Source organism: Odontesthes bonariensis, chromosome 1 (genome assembly GCF_027942865.1).
Source record: "Odontesthes bonariensis isolate fOdoBon6 chromosome 1, fOdoBon6.hap1, whole genome shotgun sequence".
Classification (NCBI taxonomy): domain Eukaryota; kingdom Metazoa; phylum Chordata; class Actinopteri; order Atheriniformes; family Atherinopsidae; genus Odontesthes; species Odontesthes bonariensis.
The window spans coordinates 33,712,843-33,727,645 of NC_134506.1; the positions used below are offsets into that span (position 1 = coordinate 33,712,843).

Genomic DNA, 14,803 nt, shown 5'->3' on the forward strand with positions numbered 1-14,803 from the left:
ATAATTTTGTTAATTTCTAGCACAACCTAAAGATCAGGTATTTTGAGTTTAAACAAACAAACAAAACCTTTTCTGCTATCTGATTATTACCATTATGAGTAGAAGTAGGAGTGTTATTGCTTCATTGTGTTTCGGTGTGATGTAATTTTGTAATGTAATGTGGTTCATTCACCGGTTAAACATGATGAAACCAGCACAATGTGTATTAAAGCAATTTCTGAACAAATGGAGAAACACAAATTTCACATTTCTTTCACCAAACATTTTATTCATAAATATTTCTTAGAATAAATAGCAACAGCTTGACTGATGCAATACACAATCAGAAGATCAGTCTTGATTCACATTGTTTCATTTCTTCGACCTCCTCCAAACTGAGGTCATTGTTTTTCAACCTGAAGAGGAGAGGAAACAAATCATTCAGTGACAATGGACAGGCAGTTTGAAGTCAAACTATGCTTAACCAAAACGGTCGAATTGTCAAGCTTTCCTTGGCACAGACTATTGTAGCACAGCATGCATTGCCCAAAATGCAAGAAAACCCACAAGTGCATGCACTAACCACACAGGCCTACTGTGCAAAACAGAAGGAATCTTTCTATTCATGAGAGTGTGGTCAGTGTGTTTCACATACCATACAGACTTCACATGAGCATTGTGCTTTAAAGCCTGAATCAGAGACTCCACTCCTGTTCTGGTTATACAGTTCTCTGTCAACCTTTCACAGGAAATAAAAGGGTGAAGTATTAAAGCACTGTTGCACAGTGAGTGATCAAAAGACAAACCAGCCATTCAGTTAATGCAAATGTACCATAATGTGCACTTGACACGTGCAGAAAAAACTTGTCTTGAACTCTTACCAAAGCTCCTCCAGGGATGTGCTGTTCCAGATGATGTTGGAAAGGGCACACGCTCCTGCACTTCCTACACCATTACCTACCAGGCTGCGGATACATGCATTTATGATCATATTAGTGTAGAATACAGCTGATGAGCAAGAACCATAGATGTTCTATGCACCTACTGTCTTCTAGATAGATATTTTACAATTTACTCAGATCAGTCATAACATTATGAGCACTGACAGTGAAAAACTTTGATTATCTCTGTACAAAGAGCGGGTGGAGAAGTTGATGTGTCGGAAGCAGAATAAATGGACAAGTGAACAGATTTGAGGGATTTTGACCAGATCCAAAGTTTGATAGGTGGACAGCTGAATCATGGCATTTCCACAGCGCAGCTCTTGTGGTATTTTCCATTTTTGTAGTGGTCAGGACCTACCAAAAGCACCCTAACTAAGCAAAGCTGTTGAGCCTGTTGGGCCAAGGCTCATTGATGAAAACCTTCATGGTGGTTCCCAGACAGACAGGTCAGAACACACAAGGCATAGCCACATACGATCAGGATTCCCACACTGACCAGTGTTCACAGGTTAAAGTGCCTTCAGTTGGCATGTGAGTAACAAATCCAGACAACACTCAGCGACAGTGGCCTCTTTCAGCAGGATAATGGGCCCTGTGGCATTGCAAAAATGCCTCGAGAATGGTAGGAGCACAATGATGATTTTGAGGTGTTTATTTGGTCTCCAAATTCTCCAGATCTTATCAAATCAAGCATCCATGAGTTGTGCTGGAGAAAGGGTCCAATCCATGGAGTTTCCAGCTCACATCTTACAGGACTTAAACGATCTACTTCCGATAGTTTGGTACCAGATACCACAGCATACTTTCAGAGGTCTGGTGGAGTCCACACCTTTATGGGTCAGTTTTATTTTGATGGAAAAGGGGAAGTATAAGATTTGTTTAATATTAGATTAGTTGGCATAATGTTATGGCCAATCAGTGTATATTGGCTATTTCGGTTTCATCTCCATTCTCATCCTCCTCGATCTAAGTGCAGCCTTTGACACCATTTCTCACCCCATCCTCCTCAATAGACTCTCCTCCTTAGGCATCACCAGCACCCCCCTGCACTGGTTTCACTCCTACCTCACAGGCCGCACTCAGTTCATACAGCTCAAGTCCTTCTCCTCTCAGCCCTCCCCTGTCACTTCAGGTGTTCCCCAGGGCTCCGTCCTGGGGCCCCTCCTCTTCATCATCTACCTCCTGCCACTTGGCAATATTTTTAGAAAATTTGGTATACATTTCCACTGCTTCGCGGATGACACCCAGCTCTATCTGTCCAGTAAACCTGATGCCAGTCTCCCTCCCTCCTCCCTCACCCACTGGCTCTCTGAGATTAAATCCTGGTTCACCGCAAACTTCCTTAAACTCAACAGTTGATAAAACGGAACTCCTCCTTGTTGGCACCAAATCCACCCTTTCCAAAGTTGACAGTTTTTCCCTCACCGTAGACAGCTCCACCGTGTCCCCCCTCTGCTCAGGTTAAGAGTCTGGGTGTCATCTTCGACAGCACACTTTCTTTCCACTCCCACATCAATAACATTACCCGGTCTGCATATTTTCATCTACGTAACATTAATCGTCTCCGCCCCTCTCTCACTCCTCACACCACTGCTATCCTGGTCCACAGCCTCGTCACCTCCCGCATAGATTATTGCAACTCACTCCTTTTCGGTGTCCCTCACAAATCCCTTCATAAGCTTCAACTGGTTCAAAACTCTGCAGCCCGCATCATCACCAGTACCCCTTCCTTTCACCATATCACCCCCGTCCTCCAGCAGCTTCACTGGCTCCCGGTCAAATTCAGAATTACTTTCAAAACCCTACTTTACACATTCAAGGCCATGCACAACCTCGCCCTCCCATATCTGTCTGATCTCCTCTCCATTGTCATCTCATCTCGCTCCCTCAGGTCATCCTCCTCCCTCCACCTCTCTGTGCCCTCTGCCCGTCTCAGCACCATGGGGAGCAGAGCTTTCAGTCACTCTGCTCCCCAACTCTGGAACTCACTCCCACCAGATATCCGCAACACTGACTCTTTACCCCTTTTCAAATCAAAACTCAAAACCCATCTGTTTCAAGCTGCATTCTCCCTCTAGCCTCTTTTTTAACTTGTGTTATTTTATTTATTGTGTTTTTAATGTGTTGTAAAGTGTCCTTGAGCGTTGAGAAAGGCGCTTTTTTAAAATTAAATGTATTATTATTATTATTATTATTATTATATATCATTTTCACATGTATGTAGTATATTTTGTTATTTTTCACACTGTCAAATTCTTTTTTATAACATGTGCCAGTATTTCATGCAAATGTTACCTGAGCCACACGAGAGACTTGCTGTTCTCTAAAGCACTGGCCAGTGCTTCCGCTCCTGCATCACCTATCTTATTGCCCCAAAGCCTTTGAATACAAGGACAGATAAGCACACATTAATTGAACACACATTAAGAACACAATGCATGACATTTTGCGGGAAAACATTTACCCTAAAAACTGAAGTGACTTATTGCATTTCAGTCCCTCTGCCAGCTGCTTTGCTCCTTCCGCTGTAATGTTGTTGTTGCCCAGCCTGAAAGGAAAGAAAGAGGTTAATTGGCACTTCTCTTGCACTACACGGGCCTTGTTATTAGTGCAGTTCCGTGTTGGTGCCACACCTGATGAGTGTGGCAAATACTGCGTGTGCTGACCTTAAAGAAAGGAAATCCTGCCTGGTCTTCAAAAGGTGAGAAAAGTACTGTGTGCATGCATCAGTTAGCTTGTTGTTGAAGAGGCTGGTGAAAAAAAAAAAGATTATTCAAGTTAACCAGTGACATGACATTTGTAACTTCACAAAAGAAATAGTAATTGTCTTCAAGCAGATGTTGTGTTTTCCTGTGGTTTAAGGTCATCTGTATCCACAGTTGTGTTATATGTGATTGCTGCTGCTTGTGCTTTTTTGTTGGTTTGTTTGTGTGTTTGTTCTCTGCTTGTCTGCTTTCAGGTGCTCCTGGTGGCTCTAAGGCTGGATTCCCCACAAAGGCTGTGGATTGTCTTCAGTTTTATTTTTACAGGTGTAGCCGCTAGTCTGGTTTTTCATTGTTTTCTCTGATGGTTTCTTCCTATTTCTGTTCCTTTTTTTTCTATTTGCTCTTCCTCTTTCCCTGTCCCCCGGTCCGGTTCGGCACTATTACATGTTAAGTATTGTAACAAAATAAATAAATAAATAAGCAGTTGATGGGCATCAAGGGGAGCTTTACATTCATAAAGCTTCCCTTGGCATAGCAAATGTGTTTGGCATAAACGGTATTCAGATTACAATTCTGCTGCCATAGTGCTGGACAGGACAAGGGCTAAAAAATTAAAAAAGAAAAAAAAAAAAGTAATCGTCTTCACAATACTTACGCAATTTTCTGGAAGTTCTCACACTGGATCACCACAGCAATCAGTTTGCGGATGCCCTCATCTGTTATGTTATTATTTCTGAGGCTGGCAAAGACACAATAAGCACAAATCGAAAATAGGCAAAAGTCTTTCTGAGTTCGTTAGCTACAATAGATTGATGAACAAATGATTATCAAAAAGGAAACTTAACAAATAAGAAAGAATATTTAACTTTGCACTCACTACAAGGAGTTACAAGTCTGCATGCAGGGAAGAAGCTGCTCCACTCCAACATCACCTACAGAGTTGTTGTCCAGCTGGAGGCCTACGGGGTTCTTTAAATGTTGGAGTACATACGCGAGTGCAGTGCACTCTACAGGGCCAATGTTACAGTAAGTGAGCTTCAGGTGGTCCACCTCCAGCTTACTCATGGCATCTTTAGCAATCCTACTCTCCTGCATCTCATAGATGCATTTGATAAGCCAGACAAAGCCAGGCATTGCGTGCATGCTCTTTTTCTCCCCCTGTACAGGTTTAGGAATAGACCTGAAGTGTTTCTGCATGCCTTTGGAAAGGCACCTTGCCACCTGTCGGCCCTTCCTCTCCACCACAGCACTTGAGCAGCAGTGGAGCAGTAGGCTTTGGTGGCTCTGGGACAGTAGTCCAGACACAAAGGTGGCCATTATCTGCAAATTTGGCATTTCTGCTGCAGCAGCTTCACTGTCCAAAACCTGCTGTTGTTGGTCAGTGGAATGCAGGCAGGCACTGAAGCACGTCCCGCTCAGACCTGTGTCTTTCATGTCCTGCAGTTTAAATAGCTTAGGGATAGTGGAACGGTCACTGTTACTGGACAAAACTACATAAAACGCAGCCAAGAAACATTGCATAGTCACATGAAGGAATTCGTAACGTTTACTGTTGGTTGGGGACATACCTTTGCTTTGCATGAGAAAGCCCATGCAGATATCCTTCTCAGTTACACCAGATGTCTCAAGGTCTGTACCTGAGAAGATATAACAGGTGTTTGCTATCCCCTTAAAAGCAAGATGCCCTAAATGCAAAACTGTTTGTAGGTTCTCCTGCAGCCAGCCGACCCCTGTGCTGCTCTGTAGGGGGCTTTGATGCTGGAAAAAGTGCTGTAAGATCATCAGGTAAATGTCCGTGATTGTTTGTGGGCTTCCTTCCCCACAGCCCAGCAGCTCCTTATGGCACTGTGACACTATCCAGCAGAGAACTGGACTATGACATAGTCCAAGTAAAGTTGTGTTTGCCCTAAGTGATTCTAAAACCTTAACAGCCACAGCTGGATCACTGTGATGTTTTCTTACAAAACAGTCAATGCCAGTTGGGGAAAAGCCATTCAGGAAGACTTCTTTCCGAAGGTGCTTCTTTAAGCAGGGGCCCACTGCCTCTGGACGACTGGTGATCACTTTGCGCACCCCCTTCATAAGGGAACCCTGGATTAGGTTGAACAATAGTACATGAACAGGTGCACGCTGGGTGGGACAGCAGAGTCTATGTTCATCTGAAAAGCTCTGTTTGAGCTCATCCAAGCCATCAAAGGTGAAGAGCATGAGATGTGGGTGGTCCAAGATGAACTGGAAGATTTCCTCCTGCTCCCTGTCTGGCCAGCAACAGTGTTGGAACAACAGCTCTTGAACAGACAGTTCCCTGTGCTCTGAGTTTAACCTGCGACAGCTGAATGGAAACAGAAGCAGAAAATCCTGAAGGTCCGCTCCCTGAGCCCAAAGCAAGTGCAGCCTCTGGAGGAGGGTGCTTTTCCCACAACCCGCCTCCCCAGATACCAGCACTGTGTCAGCCTCATTGTTCACCGTACCCACAAGACTAACTATGTCCTTCAGGCCCAAAGGTTTGTGAACATCAACACTGTTGTGAGGTAGATCTAGCTGGACTTCAGTGTAAATGTCGTGTAGCGATATGTGGCTGGTCCCTCCATAAGTACTGAGGAAGCACGACTGCGCCGACATAGAGCTGCTCATCTTCTTCTGGTATTTCAAAAACTCTGAAAAAAAGGGAGTGGAAAAAATGGGGAGTACACAAAAGATGAATTATAGTTCATCTACATTCTTATTGTATGGTGACCTAAGGACCAAAACTAAAAAAATAATTGACAAAGCACAACAGGAAAACCAAAAGCACAACAAAATATCTCAACAAAAAACAAAAACATGACATTTCACAATAAATGACAAAACCAAGCCATTTTGTGATTATTTTTTCCCAAATGCCACATTTTTCTGTTTGCTGTCTTGCAAATGATTGTGTTCTGTTTTGTAGTTGGTTTGGTTTTACCGTTGAGTAGCCATTTTTAGGTTGTGTTTTTTCACTACTTCCATTTTCAGCCACATTTTCTGTATGACTAGTTCAGAGCAGCATCAAAAAGTGATTCTTCCCTCAAGACTCTTCACATTGCATTAGAAAAAACTGTCTCTTTTACTTTATTACTTTAACAACAGTTAGATGTTCAGACTTATGTTATTTTACTTAGGTAGGGCCTCTTTAAGAAGCATTTTTGCAAAGTCATGTTAGGGGTTTCTGTTTTGTTTTTGTTTTTTTGCTGCTGTGTCCTGTTGCATTAGCCAATGCTAAAAATGCAAATGGTAATTAGCTCCAATGCTTCCTTTAAGATCTCCTTTAGCATCAGATACACTGGACCATCCTTTATGAAAGAAACAAGATAATTCTGTCCCACAATCCCTTGTGACAGCAACTTTCAAAGCAATGCTTGATTATTTTTATCCAGTTGTGGTGACTGGTTTGTGTGGAGCAACCTGCGACACTTGATTTTTTTTATTACGAAACTGGACAATAAAAAAATATTCTATATTATATCTAATATGATATATGACATAATCTTCGTGGAACTATGTGAAAAGATTGCACTAGACAAAGTATTTAAAGCTCTTTTTGTTGAATATCTATTGAACATCCGTAGTTTCAGTGCTGCAGACCCACATCAGCTTAGAGTGAATGTGGTTGGATTCTCATTGCGGTGTGGTAGTCTTTTTTTAAGTCTTTAGGTATTCCTCTTACCATCTTTCCTTAACCCCATGACATTTTCCATCGAGGTCAAGAAATAAAAGACAGGAAAAGACGACAGGAAGTCACTTTTTTTTTACAATTCGACCAGACCTGATGACTGCAACGTGTTCAGGTCCTGTGGCTGCAAAACAAGCCCAAATCATCACCCCTCCACCACTGTGCTTTGACAGTGAGTATAAGGTGTTGGTTTTTGCCAAACATTGTGTTAAGAATTATGGTCAAACAAGTCCAATTTGGTCTTGTCTGTCCAAAGAACAATGGGCCTCATGCAAGAACATTTTCGTATTTTTATTCTAAATCTCTCTTACTTTTTTCGTAAGAAGGTCTCGTACGAACACGCCACGTCAGATTCAACAAACGCTCTTAACTTCGGAAAAAGTGTGTAAACGACCTGCGTAAACGATGAATCCCACTCGTGCGTATCTAAGTGCATGTGCACGAGGATAGTAGATTTGCATACTCCACGCCCAAAATTATACAATATTAGGAGCTGTGCTTCCTGGCTCCTGTGCCAGGAAGTGTTGAGTCGTGAGAATCGCATCAAGGTGCAAAAAGAACAACGTTAGAAATTGAAGTTCTGCTTTCAGAGATCCAAAAAGGAAAATCTGTCATTTTTAGCAGTGTCAGCAGTGGAATTACGGGACCTGCTAAAGCGAAGAAATGGGAGGTTATTACGAGTGCTGTTAATACCATGTCAGCTGTAGTTCGTAATGTCACCGAAATAAAGAAGAAATGGTTTGATATGAAAATGGCTTAAAAATGCGCTCATCACTGCAACTAAAGCCGTGCAATCAGTTGTTGCCTCATCATGATGGCACTTTGATGAGGGTCCATGAGGGGGGTCTTCTGGCACCACACCTTCTGGACTGCCTGGGCTGGTTCAGGTAGTAGGAGACCCTCGTTCATGGCAATATTGCGCAAATCTGGCATGCCTTCTCTGGGCTATAGAGCAGTTTCCAAAAATCCAAGGGTGGTGAGGACCTGGACGTGTGGTGGAATTGGGTTTGATCGGCGTGTTTTTCTCTGGAGTTGTGGCTCTAGCAAGCTGCATATTTGTAGCAGCACAGTCGCAAGTCAGCCATTCGTCTGTTTCCACATGGTCTCTTGCAAGATCCTGACGCGCTAAGGTATCAAAAAGTAGCAAGACAGCCGCTGGTTACGCTTCCCATTGACCTTGTTATATACAGATTCAAATGAACCTTCGATTAGTGCACAATTGAAGTCAAACAGAATAATGTCAGCATAATTATGGGGTATAATGTATATTTATTTATGTTTTCTTCAAAGTAATTAAATATACAATCCATTAGTCAAGCAAACTTGATTGGAATAACAGCTGACTATTTTACGAAACTCCTACGACAGGTCTGGATCACTCGTAAATTCTGTTCGTACCTGAAAGAAAACGTAAAATACAAAAAGATTGGTGAATGCGCAACTTCTCTTAAATCACTCGTACGGACGATTTAAGAACAAATCTGTGCGTACGAACGGTTCTTGCATGAGGCCCAATGTTCCAGAAGTCCTGTGGTTTGTTCAGATGCAACTCTGCAACCCTAAGCATTTGACACGCTAACTGAGACCTGTAGAGTCAGAGATATAACTCTTGGTTTTTTTGTAGTTTCTTTGAGAATTGCATGGTCTAACCTTAGTTTTTTTCTTCCCATGGCATTGTGTTAACAGACACATGAACGTTCCAGAGAAGCAAACTGGCGAAACCTCTGCTTTTATGGAGGTGCTCACACCTGCTGATGGCTAATAAACAAATGCATTTGATCTACAGCACCGAGGGTGTTATTTATACTGTGGAAGCAGCAAGGGTGTACGTAGTTTTTCACACACTACTTCTGCATTTTAGCTTGGCTTTTATCAATAAATAATGACACGATCTAATGTCATATGTTGTTGTTCATCTGATACTGCAAGTGCCTGAGATCCAGTTTTTAAGATCCAGTAAAGATCTTTTTTTATACATTCAATTCAATTCAATTCAAATTCAAAAATACTTTATTTATCCCAGAGGGAAATTAAATGTTGATGTAACTCAATTAAATCAAGGAGTGATAGATGCTGATGGCTGTGGGCAGGAATGATTTCCTGTAGCTGTCCGTTTTGCATCCAAACTGAAGAAGCCTTTGACTGAAGAGACTCTGTTTTCCGATAACAGTCTCATGGAGAGGATGTTCAGGGTTGTCCATAATTCTCTTGATTTTATGCAAAATCCTTCTTTGCATTATTGTCTCCAGAGGTTCCACAGTCGTCCCCAGAACAGAACCAGCCTTCCTTATAAGGTTGTTGAGTCTTTTTAGGTCCCTGGTTCTGATGCTGCTGCCCCAACAGATGACGCAAGAGGAAATGACGCTCTCAACAACAGACTTGTAGAATATCTGCAACATCTTGTTGCAAACCTTGAAGGACCTTAGCTTCCTCAAGAAGTACAGTCTGCTCTGTCCTTTCTTGTAGATGGCGTCACTGTTGTGTCTCCAGTCCAGTCTGTTGTGCAGATGAACACCAAGGTATTTATATTCCTCAACCACCTCCACTTCTTCTCCCATGATGGAAACAGGGTTTGATCTGACCCTGTTTCTCCTGAAATCTACAATCATCTCATTTGTTTTGTTAACATTCAAGATGAGATGATTGTTCCCACACCATGCCACAAAGCGGTCCACCAGCTCTCTGTACTCAGCTTCTTGTCCATCTCTGATACACCCGACAACTGCAGAGTCATCTGAATATTTCTGTAGATGACAAGAGTCTGACTTGTACTGGAAGTCTGAAGTGTACAGAGTAAAAAGGAATGGGGAGAGTACAGTCCCCTGTGGTGCTCCTGTGCTGCTGATCACCTGGTTAGACACACAATTCTTTAGTCTGACAAACTGTGGTCTGTTTGTCAGGTAGTCATTAATCCAGGTGATTGTTGAGGCCTCCACCTGAGTCTTCTGGAGTTTCAGACGAAGCAGATCAGGCTGAATTGTGTTAACCCATTGACGCCGGATGTTGCGTAGCGCAACATTGCCCCTAACGCCGGTTGTTGCGTAGCGCAACATTGTCCCTAACGCCGGTTGTTGCGTAGCGCAACATTGTTCATTTATCATTATTTTCAAGACGCATGCAGCATGTAATGCACAATAATTGGTTCAAATACACATGAGGTGGGTGTTTTCGATTAGCCTGTTCTGCAATTGTGCGTTTGTAGCTAATTTGACAGCTCGGCTACAATGGCTGCGGTTAACGAGATACTGTGACAGCGATGGAAGTGATGTGGAGTTGGAAGGGAATGATCAACAGAATTTATTAGAGGAAGAGAGGCAGTCCGCTGGATTTCGCACCCGACGTCAACAAAAGTTTACTCGTACACCGGGGCTGAAGGTGCCAATATCTGAAGATGCAAGTCCTTTAGTGTTCTCGCATATTTTCACTGATGAAGTTTGGGATATGTTGGTGACACAGACAAACTTATATGCGGATCAGGCGCGCGGCCACACACCATCCAACTCGAAGTGGAGCCCCGTGTCAAAGCAGGAGATGAAATCTTTCATCGGTCTCTGCCTAACTTTTGGAATAATCAAACTACCAACTCGTCGGGATTACTGGAGGCAGAGCAAGTGGCTGTATCAGACAAATTTAGCCTGAGTGATGGCACGAGATCGTTTCGACATGATCTGGAGGTAATTATTTATTCTTGCGCTGCATTCTGACGACTTCTCATTCTTATTTGAGTGGCGTTGGCCTTACGTCAAAAAAAAGAGAGCCCGGTGCGAATTACTGCAGTATGACAACTATGATGTTTTAGAAGTCGTGTCACTGAAGTATACAGTATAACTGCACAATGCAAGATATATTGCAGGGTTTTTTATCATTCATTATTATTGCTGATATTATGATTATGATTTAGTTATAGTATAGTAACAGTATAGTAATAGTAGTATAATAAATAGCAGCATTGGGTATTATCCTGAATCATAAAGCAAAACTACATGAACCAAATGTCCAACATTGATAAAAAAAAAAGTAATACAATCCAGCCAGCGAAAAAAAATTGAATTTTTCTTAGGTGTTTTCAATAAATTGTTTTTAGTTCAAAAAACCCTCAGGCATTGGGGACCTTTTCTAAAAACTGGCTTAGGCATTGAGCAGCCTTTTTTGCAGGTGCTTTAGGCGCCAATGGGTTAAATGCACTGGAGAAATCAAAGAACATGATCCTCACAGTGCTGCCTGCTTTGTCCAGATGACAGTGGGTTTGTTGAAGCAGGTGTATGATAGCGTCTTCAACTCCAACTCCATGGCGATAAGCAAACTGCAGGAGGTCCTGATATGTGCTGGTTTGCTTACACAGATGGGTCAACAGGAGTCTCTCCAGGACCTTCATGATGTGGGATGTCAGGGCAACAGGTCTGTAGTCATTGATGACTGAAGGATGAGTTTTCTTTGGTACCGGAACCAGACAGGATGTCTTCCACAACAGTGGTACCTTCTCTTGGGTCAAGCTAAGGTTGAAAAGGTGTTGCAGAATCCCACAGAGCTGCTCTGCACAGGCCTTCAGGACTCGGGGGCTGACACCATCTCGACCTGCAGCCTTGTTCCGGTTCAGTCTCTCCAACTGCCTCTTCACCTGACTTCTAGAAACAGAAAAGTGGGAGGGGGAGGCAAAGGGGACAGCAGCATCTCCTGATTTGGTTGAAGACAAACTAGTGGAAGCAGAAGAATCCATGACTGAGGTGGAGGTGGAGATGTTACAGGAAAGCTGTGGGTCAGAGGAGGATAGGATGTCTCTTTGGTTGGGAAACAGGAGGGGAGGATGGTGAGCTTGTTCCTGAACAGAACCTGTTGAAGAATGTGTTCAGCTCATTTGCTCTGTCCAGACTTCCATCCATCCGATCCTCCCTCTGTTTGAGGCCTGTGATCTTCTTGATATTCCTGACCACACATCTCTGATATTGTTCCTCTGCAGTTTACTCTCAAGCTTCTTTCTATACACCTCCTTGCACTCTCTGATAAGAAAAATCTAAAGGAGAGCATTCTTACCTTTTACCATGACTGTATGCAAAAGAATCTAATACTTCGACCACTGACAACAACATACCTTTAGGAGGAGTTAGTTCCTCCTGCTTCAGTAGGAATCCAGATTTCTGTCTTTGCTGAATGTACTTCAGGATAACTGTTGCTGCTGACTCGCCTTTGGATCTGACATGGTCAAGCAGACACCTTGCCTGACACACATGCAGTATGAATGAGAGCAACAGGTTAATTGTAATTAAAGGAATATATAAATATTTTTGACATGCAGTTATTCACCATCTTGTCAAAAGTTGATTGAAAAGATTGTGGCAGCACAGCAAAACAGGTTCTGGAGCACCTTCAAAAGGAAAATCCTAGTTTAAAAGTAGACACATTGCAGGTTACAGATGATTATGTGCCGGAAAATCTTTGAGGAAAACCCAATTTACTAGTAACCTTCTGCAAGCTTTAGCCCCTTGAGACCAGAGGCACCCTCTGTATAGGCCTTAAAGATAGGGTAGGAGATCCTGGATTTTGAGTCCAGCAAAGCGGCATTTTGAAAATACACAGGTCAAAAGTCCCAACCCCTTTATTCAGACTTCCCCCCGAAGCCACGCCTCTAGAGTACATGAACGCGCAATGCTTGTTCACGAGCACGAAGGTGCACGAGCGCTGTTCTGACAGCAAGCATCGATTGGTTTGGCTAACTTTTGCTAACTTTTTCTCATGGCGGATTCACAGGTAAGAAAATACCTTTCAACATCATAATGAACCCTTTAATAATGCTAGGTGCTAGCCAAGCTGGCTCTAGTTTAGCTTCCTGCCAAGCTTCTGGGCACGTGTAATTCGTTCACGAAGAAGGGTACGCGCACAGGGGGAAGGAGGGGGAGGGAGGAGCAGATTGCAGTTTGATAGACGCATCAGAATCCAATCATCGTTAACAGTCCGTTCAGTATGATTGGATAGTGTTTTTCCTGGATTGTTCGTTCTAGAGGCCACTAAAAGTTTTCATTTTTGTGTCAAAACTTTTAATCTATTGGTTACAATGGTGGGTGTGAAGAGTATCTCAAGCAATATGTAAAAAAATGCTCCAGAAAAAGAACCCCTACCCCACCTTTAAGGTACACTCCTGTCATTTCAGGTCTTTTTGGAAGTGGAAGATGTATTTGTTTGCAGTTGCAGTTGCCAGTTTTCATTGTTACTATGCATGAACACTGCCTCTCATGGAAGTCATAGTTGGAATGGATCTATTTAAGCGCATCATTTAAACTAAAAAGAATAAACAAAGACAGCTAGATTTCCTTAATTACATTCCCATCTTAAGAAATTGCAAAAACCAGCCAGACATTCTAATTATGTTTATTGAAATTATGTGAGTTCACAGTACCTGTTGCGAGGGAGTGTTAATAGGCAGCTTTACTTCATCACAGTCTTGTGAGGAAAAATGACCCGATGCCACAAGAGCGTCTAGAGCACCATCGATGCAGCCTTGAAGTTTGCAGACGAGGCTTGGCCTTCGAGTCAGGAGTGTCTCAACAGATGTGCTTTGAACTTCTTCTTTTTCATCTTGACTGGAAGAGCATCTTGGAATGGAAAATACAACTCCCTGCGCTGCTGGTAGAACCTGTTTGACAGCAGAGAGGAAGAGCACACAGGTGTCCTCACTCTTTGTATACACCAGATCAAGCAACTGCCTGGCGTTGGTGTACAGTGCCCTTCCTGGAACCCGTACGTTCTGGTAATCCTCCCATACGAGCTCCCTGTGGGCAAGCAGTATATCCAGAACTCTTTCCAGATGTTCAGGTGAGCCACTACTGCAGAGAGTGTGGAGAATCTCTGTACGATGTCTCAGCACAAGTTCCTGGGCAAACATGCTTTTTGCATGTCAACTCCCATGCTCCGGGCATCCAGCTCGTTCATCTGCCGCCTGTCATACAACCACAAACATGTCATCATCCACACTAAGAACCCACTCACAAAAAATACTTCGTTACCCAGCCTTGCATCAGACACAGCGGGAGAAGTACACGTATGAACACTATAGCTTTCATTCATGTGACAAACACGTCAACTATTTTTGTTTATATAGTGTTGAACATCATATTACTCTAGAACAAAGCAATGGAATTCAACTGTAAGAATATACAACTAAACAACACACTGAAGCAATAGCAAAATGACCACTTACGGTGAAAAGTCGACAACAGAGCTCTCTTCCCTCTGTCATACGGGCAGAAACATCAGGGCCTTAAGGACAACCTCTTCCTCATTCCACTACTGAAAATGAAACTCGCTCTGTTATTCGCTCCGGTAAATTTGACAGTAAATGATGCGCAGCATTTGAAACAGTACACAAACACCAAGGATAAAAATGACAGTACGTTCACATCTTGTCCCAGATGTTTTTTGAAGCACTGTTTTATGGATTTTGTTTGACTTTCATAATGGGTTAAATGTAGTTTGCAACATGCCAAAGC

At 42.8% G+C, this 14,803-nt stretch overlaps 1 protein-coding gene across 1 annotated transcript; it reads right to left on the reverse strand.

Moving 5' to 3' along the window:
- Positions 1-255: 255 nt before the first annotated feature.
- nod2 (nucleotide-binding oligomerization domain containing 2) lies at positions 256-14,566 on the reverse strand. Its single transcript, XM_075464869.1, has 11 exons — positions 14,515-14,566; positions 13,714-14,253; positions 12,412-12,538; positions 4,506-6,285; positions 4,284-4,367; positions 3,590-3,673; positions 3,388-3,471; positions 3,219-3,302; positions 861-944; positions 635-718; positions 256-395 (listed from the first exon to the last, which is right to left on the reverse strand). The coding sequence occupies exons 2-11, from the start codon at positions 14,197-14,199 to the stop codon at positions 323-325; spliced, it is 2,970 nt and encodes a 989-aa protein (XP_075320984.1). The 5' UTR covers positions 14,200-14,253; positions 14,515-14,566; the 3' UTR covers positions 256-322.
- Between the last annotated feature and the right edge of the window lie 237 nt (positions 14,567-14,803).

Coding starts and splice junctions, on each gene's coding strand:
- nod2 (XM_075464869.1), bottom strand. CDS start 14,199: ATGTTTGCCCAGGAACTTGTGCTGAGACATCGTACAGAGATTCTCCAC. Junction 3,674..4,283: donor GAGAACTTCCAGAAAATTGC/GTAAGTATTGTG, acceptor TTTTTTCACCAG/CCTCTTCAACAACAAGCTAA. Junction 945..3,218: donor AAGTCTCTCGTGTGGCTCAG/GTAACATTTGCA, acceptor ATGTATCCGCAG/CCTGGTAGGTAATGGTGTAG.